At 38.9% G+C, this 14,583-nt stretch overlaps 2 protein-coding genes across 2 annotated transcripts in view; both read right to left on the reverse strand.

Annotated features, from left to right (window-relative positions):
• LOC141506235 (protocadherin alpha-8-like) overlaps window positions 1-14,583 on the reverse strand; it is a 300,051-nt gene that overhangs the window by 271,645 nt on the left and 13,823 nt on the right. The gene's annotated exons all lie outside the window — the stretch shown is intronic.
• LOC141506234 (protocadherin alpha-8-like) lies at window positions 2,992-7,112 on the reverse strand. The gene has a single exon (XM_074212794.1). It carries the CDS (start codon window positions 5,588-5,590, stop codon window positions 3,170-3,172), a length of 2,421 nt encoding a protein of 806 aa, XP_074068895.1. The 5' UTR covers window positions 5,591-7,112; the 3' UTR covers window positions 2,992-3,169.

Here is a 14,583-nt window from a genome sequence, read left to right on the forward strand (position 1 = left end):
CAACTTTGAAAGATTATAACTCTGGATATGTGTTTGGTCTTTTTGTTAATCAAAGAGCAAAGGGTGGAGCAGTCAACAGAAGGTCAGACCTGGAGTTATGAAGATAAAAGCTCAGCTATGACCACAAACATTTAATACCTATGTGACCCTGGGCAAGTCACTGAAACCTGTTTGTCTTGGTTTACTCATTTGTAAATTGAGCTGGAGAAGGAAATGGCAAACAATCTAGTTTTTTGCCAAGAACTAACCCCCCAAAAAAGCCCAAATAGAGTTAGACATGACTGAACAGCATGATGAAAAATGCTAGTCATTTCCAAAGAGTGCCTAAGGGAAGACTCAAATTATTTTAAGACATAACTAAAGAGGGAATTTGTTTTGAATGATTAAACGTAATTGTAATTGATTTGACTATTCTTCCTTTCTCAGTGGCTCAGGGAAGGGGAAGAAGAGTAGGAAATAATTTGAAAATTGAATTAAATTTTAAAAAACTAAGCAATAATAATATCTATGAATGAGTACCCAAAATATTAGAAAAGATACATTTTTCTCAAATTAGTCGTGACTAACTCAAGATACAGAGTGTTAAATGAAGAAGTTGGATAACTTCGATATTCTTTGGTGTTTATTGATTACATAGTAAGCATTTAAAAATACTTGATCAGGTGGAAAGATATAGTGATCTGTGATATAACTTGAGACAATTGCCTGTTCCTCTCATCATGGATAACATCAATAAGTGCATATGTGAAGATTTTGAAAAAAGTAGAACATAACTTAAAGATACTTTTCATAAGCCTTTGATATCCTCTCTTTCAAATATTTGGAGATTCAATTCTTCAACAGCCTCAAAATGCCATCAAAAAACTTGTATCTTGTACAGTTATTCTTCTCTTTGTTTTATTTAATGTCATTTCTACATTTTGATGCTCTAGTACAAGAAAGACTTTGATAATAGAATTCAAATGTTCTCACTCCACTATCCCTGATGGAGAAAAGTATTCAAGAATTCTGTCAATAATGTCTTCTTTGTTGTCTTTCTTGTATTCTCAGTTTCATTCTTAAATGCATTCTGATTATCTGACTTAGTTGAGCCTGTCATCAATCTTTCTGTAAAGTTCTTCATGCTACTTCTTTCACTGTTTAATTAATACTGTTCATTAGTTTCTGCCACCCTCTAAACTTCTTTGTAAAATCTTGTGTAAAAAGTCTGAGCCTGTGTTGATCTGGTCAATCATATTATATGATATCATAATTCAAAGAGATAAAGTGTTTAATTGATCTGAGGTATTTTGGGGATTCTTTTGATCTCATTATTATGTGACTGATGTGCATAAATAAAAGTCCTCAGGAAATAAACAGAGAACATAAAAAGGGATCGTGGAATATTCTCCACATAGCTATAATGATTAACCTAACCCCTAACAGTTGTGTTGAATTGAACAAGAATTTTTGAATCACTTCACAACCAAGAGCACTGTCAGTTACGTCATAACATTAATTGAAATATTTTAACTGACAATTTTTCATGACTTCATGTGATCAAATATTTCACAACCTGAAGATCAACGTTCTGGGACATAACCTTTGTGAACTTGACTAAGAGTAGAAATAGAATGTTTCATGTACCAAAATAGAAACAGAGCATTACTCTGTTGTTGAGGTGTTCATAAAATTGATCATCAGAGCAGGAATTCAATAAATGTATATATTATTAGTCAAGGAGTAAAAATAATAATAGAATAATTAAATTTAATAACTTTGAAATGATTTTGTCCCAGTAAAAATATATCATAGAAACTTGAGGCCCCCAAAAGAGTCCAAACTCAAAAATTTAAATGGATATGTGAGTTCATCAATAACCAAAAACAAAACAAAAAAACCCTTTTGTTGCCTGCTATCTTCTGAAATTACAATGCCTGTCCACACAAATCACAGAGGTCCACCCAACATGCTGAGGACTTCTTTGGTTTCAGCTAGGAGCATTGAAGTGCCACATAAATCAGTGCAGCAGGAAACTATACATTTGTCATCTATTTCTCAAGTCACATGATAACTCAACATTCTCTTTCTGCATACAGTTCATTGATGCCATCCTTTGTTATTTTTCAAAGGTCATCACTGGTGATGTTTTGGACTGCTAACACACATAATTCCCATTCCATTATGCACTGCATGATGTTTACCCTTATGACTTGAAAGGAAGTAGCATTCTTGGTTTCACTCTTTTTCAGCAATATCAGAAATAGATTTTTGTTAAAGGATAGATCTTTGCTGCTTTAGAAAGTTTGATATTGGTAAGAGCTTTGCAAGTCTCCAGGTGAATTATAGCATTCTTCCTCTTTTCACTTCAAGGACCTGGTCATTATCCATCAATTTTTTTCCCTCAAATCCATTACTTTTTCCCAGTTGTTAAAAATGTAGTTGAACTTAGATCTTGGAGATGGTCTTTGGAGTTCACTATGGTAAGTACCTATCACTTCTTCCTTGTAGCAAACCTTACTTTTCACATTTGCAAAACGGGGATATCACCACTCAGCTCATAAGATTATGATGGGAATCAAATGAAATAACATTAAGAAATTATTTGCAAATTTTAAAATGAAATATAAATGTTACCTATTTATAGCATAAACCAATAATTTTATGTTTTATAAAGCATTCTTGACAGTGCCTAGGTAGTGTCCTTATCTCAAAGCAACTAGACAGCTTTCAAGATTATTATACAAACCTTAATTTTGGTTATCAAAAGAATGGAATGCATTCAAGAAAAATAAAAAAAGAACTTAAGACATGGAGAAGATAATATATTATAATAATGTATTTGGCACAAAATAATTATATAGTTATTTTGAAAATAGGTATATTGGAAAATAGCCAGAGGAAGAATTATGTAGAAATCTGTAACCATTGTCATACTGTTGTAAGAAAAAGAAAAAATGAAAACATTGATTCAAGAAGGAACATGATTAAGAAAGAAGAGAATGTGAACAAAGTGACAAAGATAGAGGAAGAAGAGATGAGAGAGGGGAGAAGAGTATTTTGAAATCTAATGACATAATTTGAAGAGGGAAAATTAAAAATTTTAAAGGAAGAAGACTGACTCACAAGAATTGTAGAATGTTTTAAGGGAAACAGCAATTTGCATCTAAACAAAAATAAGAATGTATAATCAGTAGTCACCTACCTTCTCTGAGCTATCCAGGACAGCCTCTTGTTTCTGACCTCTTTCCCCAGAAACAGGACAAGGAGGAAGGTTGGGGCTGAAGGCCATGAGGTCGTTCTTGGCAGACCCTTCTCCAGAGCAAACCTGCCGACGCCGCTGAGAGTAAGACCAACTCCCCACGTCACTTGAGCACACCAGTGTGGGCTTGCCAGGCCCATAGGAGGCCTGTGGAGGAGCCGAGCACCGAAGTGCCACGTACAACAGTAGACTCAGCACCAACAGGCTGGACACTGAGCAGATGGCGATGATCAAATACACATTCACATCCACCAGCGCTGTCTCTTTTCCCACGCCAGCCTTTGCCGAGATCCCCGACGCCCCTGAGAAACTCTTTGAAGTCTGTCCATTCTCCACCACCGAGACACACACAGTGGCTGTGGTGGACAGGGCGGGTTCTCCATGATCTTTCACCAGCACCAGAAGCATCAGCCTCGGCCCGTCAGATTCCTCCAGAGCCCGTGTTAGGCTGATCTCACCAGTGTACAGCCCCACGCGGAAAGGGCCGCGACCCACGCCCGTCTCAGGCAGCAACTCATAAGACAGCCACGCGTTGTACCCAGAATCCGAGTCAACCGCCCGGATCTTGGCCACCACGTGGCCCGCTGACACCGACTGGGACACCAACTCAGTTACTGGAACGCCACCTGCCCCGGACCCGGAGTGAGGGGGCAGAACCACAGGAGGGTTGTCGTTTTCATCCAGAACAAACACCTGCAGGCTCACGTTGCTGCCCAGAGGAGGGAAGCCGGCATCGCGGGCGCTCACCTGGAACTGCAGCAGCTCCAGCTCCTCGTGGTCCAGGGGCTGCAGAGCGTACACTTTCCCGCTCTCCGAGTGCACGGACACGTAGCTCGACAGCGGGCGCTCCCCCACCCGCCTCTCCACCAGGGAGTACGACACCAGCGCGTTCTCCTGCGCATCCGGGTCGGACGCCGACACCGTGAAGATGTGACTGCCGGGCGGGTTGTTCTCCCTCACAAACACCGTGTACACGGGCTGCTCGAAGGCCGGCGCGTTATCATTCACGTCTCCGATGGCCACAGACACGCTGGCAGTGGCCCAGAGCGCCGGCTTGCCGCCGTCCCTCGCGGTCACCACCAGCTCATAGGCCGGCACGCTCTCGCGGTCCACGGAGCCCTCCAGCACCAGCGAATAGTAATTTCTGAAGGTGGACACCAGCGTGAAGGGTCCAGGGGGGGAAAGTGAGCAAGTCACCTGGCCGTTGGCGCCAGAGTCTCGATCAGACACTCGGATTGAGGCGATGACTGTACCAGGAGGGGCATCCTCTCTGACTGGCAGCGACAACGACGTCACTGCTATATTGGGGATGTTATCATTGGCATCCAAGACTTCCACCAGCAGCGTGCAATGACCAGTCATTGAGGGATTCCCTTTGTCTGTCGCATCAACCCTAATTTCATAAGAATTAACATCTTCAAAATCCAGATGTCCTTGAATTGAAATTTCTCCTGTATCTGGATTTATATGAAACTTGTCTTTAATCACAGGTGGAGCGAGGCTATTGAAAGAGTATAAAATCTGCTGATTGATGCCCTGGTCCGCATCAGAGGCATTCAGTCTGATCACTAAGGTTCCATGTGCTGCATTTTCTAACATCTTCACTTCGTACTCTGATTGCTCAAAAGTGGGGGCGTTATCATTCACATCCAGGACTGTGATGAGCAGCTGCATTGTGCCAGTGAGTTCAGGTTTGCCCCCATCTGTGGCTGTCAGTATTAAGTGATGCTCAGGAGCTTCCTCTCTGTCTAGTGGTTTTTTAAGCACTAGTTCAACCAGTTTATTTTGATCATTCTTTGATCTTACTTCTAGAATAAAATAATCATTGCTGCTGAGCCTGTAAGTGAGTAAAGCATTGGATCCAATATCTGGGTCAGAGGCTCCCTCTACAGGAAACCTTGAGTCCAGCAACTTGGATTCGGGAAAAAACAGCTTTTGTTCCTTCACTGGGAACAAGGGTGTGTTGTCGTTAATGTCCTTGATCTCCACCTCCACATGGAAAACCTCTAGCGGTTTCTCCACGATCACCTCCAAATGGATGCTACAAACAGGGCTGCGACCGCAGAGATCTTCCCGATCGATTCGCGAATTCACAAACAAAATGCCGTTCTGTACATTTACCTCCAGATAGTCCCTGCGGTCCTTGGACACCACCCGGAACAACCTCGACACCAACTCCCGGACTTCTAGACCCAGGTCCTGTGCAATTCGTCCCACGAAAGTACCGTGTTTAGCTTCTTCCAGCACCGAGTAATGGACCTGGCCGCTCCCCACTTCCCAGGATGAATGGAACAGAAATAAGAGCAGCATCTGCTGGGCCCCCAAGACGCTTTCCCAGGAAAACACCATCGCCAAGATTCTTTATTTTATTCCAAATGCTAGCTCCTAAATATGGGTGTCAGTTACCTTCAGTCTTACGCTGCCGCATCCGCCATGGCTTTACCACATTTACTGCATAGCAGAGCCCTTTCCGAGACCCAAACGAGACTGTTACGAGATATTCGGTGGTGGACAGCGACATCATGTGGCAGCAAATCGTAAGTTAAATTGATTCTTTGTGATGTAAAACATTAATTCGTATATTGCCAAGCATTCAATTTTGTTTCATTAACTTTTTTTCATTTATCGAGTTTTTCTAGCTCTTCCAGCATAGAGAACTTTAGTATTCACTTTTGAAATAAAAGATAATAGTATTGTGCCTGCTTCTGATGCTTAACTGTGAAAGGAATGATGCTTTCATACTTTTATATCTTGAAATTGGTTTTAAATTTTCAAAAAGAAGTCAAAGTAATAAGGCAAGAAAATGAGTTTAATACTTCCCGTTGTAGAGGCTATAGATAGCACTCTGATAAAGTACTGGATGGGGGAGAATAAGAAGAGTCAGAAGACTTGGATCTGATTCCTGAAAGTAACTTGCTGTGGTCTTGGGCAAATCATTGATGCTCTCAGAGTCATTTTCTTCACAAGTCACAATGGGGACAATAATGCTGGTTCGTCAAGGAAGTTATTTTGTAAACCTCAAAGTACGATAAGAATGTGAACAATATAATCTTGCATTTTAAAATATTTATGATTCATTTTAAATAGTCAATCAATTAATATTAAGAGCCACTGTGTGCCAGGCCCCACTGTGCTAAGCATCTAGGATACTTAAAAAGAGAAAATATAACCCTTGCTCTCAAGCAGCCCACAGTCTATTGTAGGAGGCAACATAAAAACAGCTACCTATGACCAATTTGTTGTAAGGATAAATTGGAAATATTCAACAAAAGAAAGGCACTAAAATTAAGGAAGATTTGAAAATATTTCTTGTAGAGGTTAGGATATTAGATAGGACCTGCTAGAAGTTAAAGAATCCAAGAGGTGAATATGAGAAAGGGGAAAAGCATCATACTTTTAGGACAATCAGAGAAAATGTACAGAGCCAAGAGATGAAGTATCCTGTTGAGGAATACCAAGGAGGTCAATGTCACTGAACTTCAGAGGATTAGATGGGAAGGAGGGTGAAGGTTTCTGTAAAGTGTAAGAAAACTAGAAAAGTAGAGGGGGCAAATTATCAAGGGTTTTGCTTGCTACACAGAACTCAGTTCTGGAGGTGATAGGGAACCACTGTAGTTTATTGAGGATGGCATGTCAGAAAGGTCACTTTATCAGCTGAAGGAAGGATGAGTATAAAGACTTGTGGCAAACAGATCCAACAACTAGACTATTGAAGTTTTCCTTATATGACATGATGAGGGCCTATACCAAGTAGTTGTCTTCTCCAGTGAAATTTTAGAGCTTCTCCCTTTTTTATATTCTCCACCCTTATTGTTTTGAAAGAAAGAAGAAAAATATAATTATAGAGGAATTAGATTTAGTGACTCCTGCCTCTGTGATTGCAAAACAAGACAATAGTTCTGGTATTATGCTAGGAGTAGAAATACTAATAAAAGATTCTGATTCTCATATATTCAAATTTAATGTTTTCATAAAATTAATAGTTTTCAAGAACATTAGCAGTTGATGAAAAAAATTTCTATATTTTCAATACACTTAGTATTATTCCACATTGATATTTCTTACATCCAAATAAGGAACCTTAAGGAATTAGAGAAATCTGGGGAAAGTTGATAGTTATACAATACATGAGAAAGGGAAGTAATAACCTCAACCAATCAGTAGATGCTTATAAGCAGTCTAGGCACAAACAGAAAATTTTCCTGATCTGGCAAAATGAGCAATATTCTTGGCTTTCATGGAGAAAATACTTCAATTAATGAGAGAGAGAGAGAGAGAGAGAGAGAGAGAGAGAGATCAACTAAAATGTAACCATTAAAACAAAAAAATTCTCTTAATAGCACTGAGATAAATGTTACTAAGAAAATTCCTATGAAATTAGTCTATTCTGACAATTACTCTTCAAAAATCTTAGTAACAAAAATATTTTGTTGTGAGATAATTAAATTTGCAAATGACAAAATAAATGATGCCACTACAATTAAAACTAAGAGTTTAAAATTAATAAAAAAGAAATATATCATTGGATTCAAACTGAAGTAAAGTAGTTAATATCACTTTAAAAAACAATCAGGAGATGTACAAAGTCAAATGTGAAGTTTCAGGATTGAAAAAGATACACAAGGGGTGGCTAGGTGGCACAGTGGATAGAGCACCAGCCCTGGAGTCAGGAGCACTTAATAATTACCTAGCTGTATGGCCTTGGGCAAGCCACTTAACCCCATTGCCTTTGAAAAAACTAAAAAAAAGATACACAAGATAGTTTAGTGTTGGAAATTTGACACTGAAGATTTGAAGTTCAGAAGAAAGGAAAGAATAATATTTCAATAATACCCAAGGGTATGCCCAAGGTGACATCCAAGAAATCATTCTGCAACAACAGTTTATTCAGCTAAGGTATTGATTTTAGTCCTTCACATTTCTCTCAAAGAGGTCTAGTCATCATACTAACAAATTCACTTTTACCAACTTTTCTTAAGCACCTGTCATCTAAAGAGACACTATATGCAATAATAGAGAGGTGTAAAGTTTAGATCTGACCTTTTCCCTGGGTACATGGTACTTAGATGATCACTATAATACACATAAACTGAAGTTAGACTTAAAAACAAATTTTGGAGACAGCAAAATAAACTATTTTTGGAGATCAGAGGGAAGATGAGGATATAGAGAAAGATGGGAAAGGCTTCTTGAAAGAGATGAGTTCCCATCAGGAATATCAAAGGTATCACTGGAGGAAAAAAGTGAAGATAAGCAACCTTGTTGAAGTGTAATTCAAACTAAATTACAAACTGATAATAATTAAAATAATGTGGCACTACCTAAGAAATACTCTGGTAGATCGATAGAATAACTTAGGTGCCCAAATGATCACAGAAATCCAAGGTTTCATAATTCAAAAAAAAGTCCAAGCTTTGTTGGCAAGAATTCATTTTTTGAGATAAGGTGCTGGGAAAACTGGAAAGCTGTTTGGTAGAAACTACAAATAAACCAATATTTCAAACCATATCCTGAGATAAGGTCAAAAAGGGAATCTGATTTAAACATAATGGTTAATGTCAAAATCAAATTAAGAAGCATGGAAGATCTGATTCATCAGATAAATGATTAAAGGAACAGTTTATAACAAAAGGAGAGAGAGAGAAAGAGAGAATCAGAGATTGAGACAAGCAGGGAGAGAGGATCATGGGAAGCATAATGGATAATTACGATTATATGAAATTAAGATTTTTTGTACAAATGAAAGCAATGCAGTTAAAATTAGAAGGAAAGCAGTGTAGTAGGTGGAAAATCTTTTACAACAAATCAAATTTAGTTTTTTTTAAAAAGAGTCATTCTCCAATTGATAAATGGTGAAAAGACGTGACCAAATAGCTTTCAATAAGAAGAAATCAAAGTTATCACTAGTCTCATAAAAATGCTCTATGTCATTATTGATGAAATACAAAAAAAAATCAATGCTAAGGCATCACACCTCACATCTTTCAGATTGGTTAATATAACAGAAATGGAAAATGACAAATGCTGGAGGGGATGTGGAGAAATAGACACACTAATGTAATGTTGATGGAGTAAAGAAATGGTGCAGCCATTCTGGAAAAACAATTTGGAACTATGACCAAAGGGCTATAAAATTGTACATACCCTTTTATCCAGCAATACCACTGCTTGGACTGCATCACAAAAAGAGGTTTTAAAAAAGGAAAAGTAAATATATGTGAAAAAATTATAACAACTCTTTTTGTAGTCTAAAGGAAATGAAACTAAGGAAATGCAATTCAATTGGAAAATGACTTAACAAATTATAGTATATAAATGAAATGCAGTATCATTTTGCTTTAAAACCAAGGGAATGGTATTAGGAAAACCCTGGGAAAACTTGAGTGAAAGAATATTGCAGTGAAGTGAACAGAACCAAGAGAAAAAATTTATTCAGTAACAAATACTATGATAAGATTATCTGTAAATGTGAACAACACCCTGATCCATCACAATTCCAAGGAGTCTTACCCCTCAATAGAGAGGGATAAGACCTGAAGTAAAGAACGTACAAGCTGAGATCTAGGTTTAGATATTTACTATGTGACCCCAGACAAGTCATGCAACCCTGTTTGCCTCAGTTTGCTCACATATAAACTTAACTGGAAAAGGAAACAGCAAAACATTCTGGTATTTTGCCAAGAAAGTCCCAGTAAAAACACAAATGAAGCTACAGGCATAAATGAGTAACAACAAGTTGATGAAACCCCATTAGTCATTTCCAGAGAGAGTACTGAAGAACTCAGTGTAGAATGAAGCATATATTCTTCTCATTTCTATTTTAATGGACATGAGAAATGAGGGATTTTGTTTTGCAGTATTGTACATATCTGTAATAGTTTTGTTTTTCTTACTTTGTTACTTTCTTTCTCAGCTGTTCAGGGAAGGGAAGAAGGGCAGGAAAGAATTTGAAAACTAAATTCGAAAAAAAGAAAAATGAGCAACAGAAATGTTTATGATTGTATACCCAAAATATTAGAAGAGAAACCATTAGATTTCTCTTAGCCTAGATGTGACTTACTCAAGACTTAGAATGTTAAATAAGGAAGTTAATTAACTTCAATATTCATTGGTGGTTATTGGTTACATTGTTAACACTAAATAAATGTTTCATTGATTGGAGGGAAAGATGGAGTTTTCTATAAAATAAGAAAGCTTGCTTAGTCCTCATCACAGATGATTTCACTAAGTACATATGTGAATATTTTTTTCAGAAATTAAAATATAAAGATGAGTTAATAAGCATTTGGAATCCTCTTCTCAGATATCTAGAGATTCAGTTCATCAGCAGCCTCAATTTGGCATCAAAAACTTTGACCTAAACTAATTATTATTCCTTTTTTCTTCTTTAATGCTATTTTTTACTTCTTTATGCTACAGTACATCAGGGATATTGATATTAGAATACAAATGTACTCATTTCACTGTCCTTAATGGGAAAAAGAGTGATATACTTTTGTCAATGTCTTCTTTTAATGTCTTTCTTGCCTTCTGAGTATCATTCTTAAGTGCCATTCTAATGTTTGGTTTAGTTGAATGTCACAAATCTTTCTACAAATTCTTTAGTAAACTGATTTTCACTGATTTGTGAGAATCATTGGAGAATCCATCCTCTTACAAAAAATTTGACAAAGAATTTTAAATTCTAAATCTGTGTTGATCTGATCTATCATATTATATCATATAATTCAATGAGGAAAAGTAGTTAGTCTAAGGAATTTTCTGGGTTACTTTGATTTCATCATCAAGTGACTCATTGCTTCTGTAAAAGTCCTTAGAAAATAAACAATAGTAATAGAAAAAGTGCAAGGAAATATTCTCTGGTTATATTTTATCCTAAAAACCTCTAATAGATGTGTTGAATTGAACAAGGATTCATCAATCTCTTCATAGCCAAGATTACTGTCAGTTATATTTTACATCCTAAAATTCTTGGTGTTTCACTTCTCCCAAAAGCAAGGGAATTCTAGGATATCTCTTAATAATAAGTTTCTTTAAAAAGATAATGTTAGGGGCAGCTAGGTGGCACAGTGGATAGAGCACCAGCCCTGGAGTCAGGAATACCTGAGTTCAAATCTAGCCTGACACTTAATAATCACCTAGCTGTGTGACCTTGGGCTAGCCACTTAACCCCATTGCCTTGCAAAAAAAATTTTTTTAAAAGATAGTGTTATATAGAATTTAATATTTCCAAAATATAATTATTTCATCAATGAATGTAAGTTGAAATATTTCACCTAAAATTCTTCATGAGTTAATGGGAACAAGATCAACATTCTAGGATTTACCCTCCCTGAACTTGGCTAACAATAAAAATGCAATATTTCACGTGGCTCTGCTGTTGTGGCCTCCACAAAATAGAAGGTCACTATCTTGTCATAGAAAGCCTAAAAGCTGGGCTTTGATCATGTACCCATTAGGCAGAACATAAATAATGATTGAATGATGACATCTAATAGCTTTGAAACATTTTTGTCCCATTGAGAAAGAACATATAACCAAGAATTCACGTCCCTGAATAGTCTGCTCAAAAATATAAAGGAATCTATGGTCTCACCAATAACAGAAAAGTCTTTCAATGTCTGCCCATCTTCTGAAACTAGAATCTCTGTCAACAGAAATTAGTCACAAGGGATCCAGGTAACATGCTAGAAGCCTTCTTTGATTTCTCCCAACAGTTAAAACATATCTGTGGAGTTCTCCTTCTCTCTTCCATTTTCTGTCATATGTCAAGTCTATTTTCTCTATCTGGAACACATATACTTCATTGATGTCATCCTTTAGTTTTCTTCAGAGGTCACCATTTGTTAGGATTCAGACTGCTCACACATATAATTCACCTTTGCATTATCATCTTTGTGATATTTCCCCTCACTTCTTGAGAGGTAGTAATATTCCTGGGTTCACTTTTTTTCCAGCCACACTAGTAAAATATTTGTTTACAAAGAATAGGTCTTTGTTGTTGTAAAAAGTTTGGTATCAGTAAATGCTTTGCAGTTCTCCATAAGAAATATAGTATCTTCCTCTTTTTCACTTCAATGATCAGCTTATTGTCCATGTGTATATTTTATTCCTATCCATTATCATTTTTTTCCTAGATGTTAAAATATAGTTGAATTTATACCCTTAGTAATGGCCTTTGGTATTCACTGTGATCAGTGCCTATCAGTTCTTTCTGGGGAAAAAATATTCAAAATCTAGCTACTATATAATCTACAAATCTTTAGTCTCTTTCTCCTGACCACATTTTTACATGTATATACCATAATGTTTGTATGTAAACATGTATTAATAAATTAGAAGTTCAGAAACTCAATTGGATTCATTGACACATAATGGTATTCCTTAAAGCAATCTGGAAAATGAGAATAATGATAACACTTACCTTGGAAGACTGTTGCGAGGAACAAATGTGATAAAAACACAAAACAATTGCAACCTTGAACTGATATAAATACTATATTAGGTATAACCCTGAAAATGTCATGCTTTATACAGAATTCTTCCCAGTTTTTATGTAATGGCATTAAGTCAAAACAACTAGATCATCTTAAAGTATATTATCCAAATATTAATGTTTCCTAACAAAAGAATGGAATGAATTAAGAACAATCAAAATTCACACTAATATGCACAAAATAAATATAAAGTTCCTTTAAAAAACAGATATAATGTAAACTAGACAAAGGAAGAATTCTAAAGAAATATGCAACCATTGGCATACTGTTGTAACAAAAAGAAAAATGAAAACATTGATCCAAGAAGGAACTTGATTAAGAGGGAGGAGAATGTGAAGAAAGTGATGAAGTTAGAGTAAGAAGAGCTGAAGGAGGGGGAAAGAGTATTTTGAAATCTAATCAGATAATTTAAGAAATGGAAGGCATAATTTGAAGAGAGAAAATTTTAAATTTTAAAGGTGGGAGACTGACAAAAATTGTCACATGTTTTAAGGGAAACAGCAATTTTCACAGTAAACAAAAATAAAAATGCTTATCAGTAGTCACCCACCTTCCCTGAGCTATCCAGGCCAGCCTCCTGCTGCTGGCCTCTTTCCCCAGAAACAGGACAAGGAGGAAGGTTGGGGCTGAAGGCCATGAGGTCGTTCTTGGCAGACCCTTCTCCAGAGCAAACCTGCCGACGCTGCTGAGAGTAAGACCAACTCCCCACGTCACTTGAGCACACCAGTGTGGGCTTGCCAGGCCCATAGGAGGCCTGTGGAGGAGCCGAGCACCGAAGTGCCACGTACAACAGTAGACTCAGCACCAACAGGCTGGACACTGAGCAGATGGCGATGATCAAATACACATTCACATGCACCAGCGCTGTCTCTTTCCCCACGCCAGACTTTGCCGAGATCCCCGACGCCCCTGAGAAACTCTTTGAAGTCTGTCCATTCTCCACCACCGAGACACACACAGTGGCTGTGGTGGACAGGGCGGGTTCTCCATGATCTTTCACCAGCACCAGCAGCATCAGCCTCGGCCCGTCAGATTCCTCCAGAGCCCGTGTTAGGCTGATCTCACCAGTGTACAGCCCCACGCGGAAAGGGCCGCGACCCACGCCCGTCTCAGGCAGCAACTCATAAGACAGCCACGCGTTGTACCCAGAATCCGAGTCAACCGCCCGGATCTTGGCCACCACGTGGCCCGCTGACACCGACTGGGACACCAACTCAGTTACTGGAACGCCACCTGCCCCGGACCCGGAGTGAGGGGGCAGAACCACAGGAGGGTTGTCGTTTTCATCCAGAACAAACACCTGCAGGCTCACGTTGCTGCCCAGAGGAGGGAAGCCGGCATCGCGGGCGCTCACCTGGAACTGCAGCAGCTCCAGCTCCTCGTGGTCCAGGGGCTGCAGAGCGTACACTTTCCCGCTCTCCGAGTGCACGGACACGTAGCTCGACAGCGGGCGCTCCCCCACCCGCCTCTCCACCAGGGAGTACGACACCAGCGCGTTCTCCTGCGCATCCGGGTCGGACGCCGACACCGTGAAGATGTGACTGCCGGGCGGGTTGTTCTCCCTCACAAACACCGTGTACACGGGCTGCTCGAAGGCCGGCGCGTTATCATTCACGTCTCCGATGGCCACAGACACGCTGGCAGTGGCCCAGAGCGCCGGCTTGCCGCCGTCCCTCGCGGTCACCACCAGCTCATAGGCCGGCACGCTCTCGCGGTCCACAGAGCCCTCCAGCACCAGCGAATAGTAATTTCTGAAGGTGGACACCAGCGTGAAGGGTCCAGGGGGAGAAAGTGAGCAAGTCACCTGGCCGTTGGCGCCGGAGTCTCGGTCGGACACACTGATTA

The sequence above is a fragment of the Macrotis lagotis genome, chromosome 1, assembly GCF_037893015.1.
Source record: "Macrotis lagotis isolate mMagLag1 chromosome 1, bilby.v1.9.chrom.fasta, whole genome shotgun sequence".
Classification (NCBI taxonomy): domain Eukaryota; kingdom Metazoa; phylum Chordata; class Mammalia; order Peramelemorphia; family Peramelidae; genus Macrotis; species Macrotis lagotis.

What these genes read in the sequence shown, in the direction of transcription:
- LOC141506234 (XM_074212794.1), bottom strand. Translation starts at nt 5,590, where the DNA reads ATGGTGTTTTCCTGGGAAAGCGTCTTGGGGGCCCAGCAGATGCTGCTC.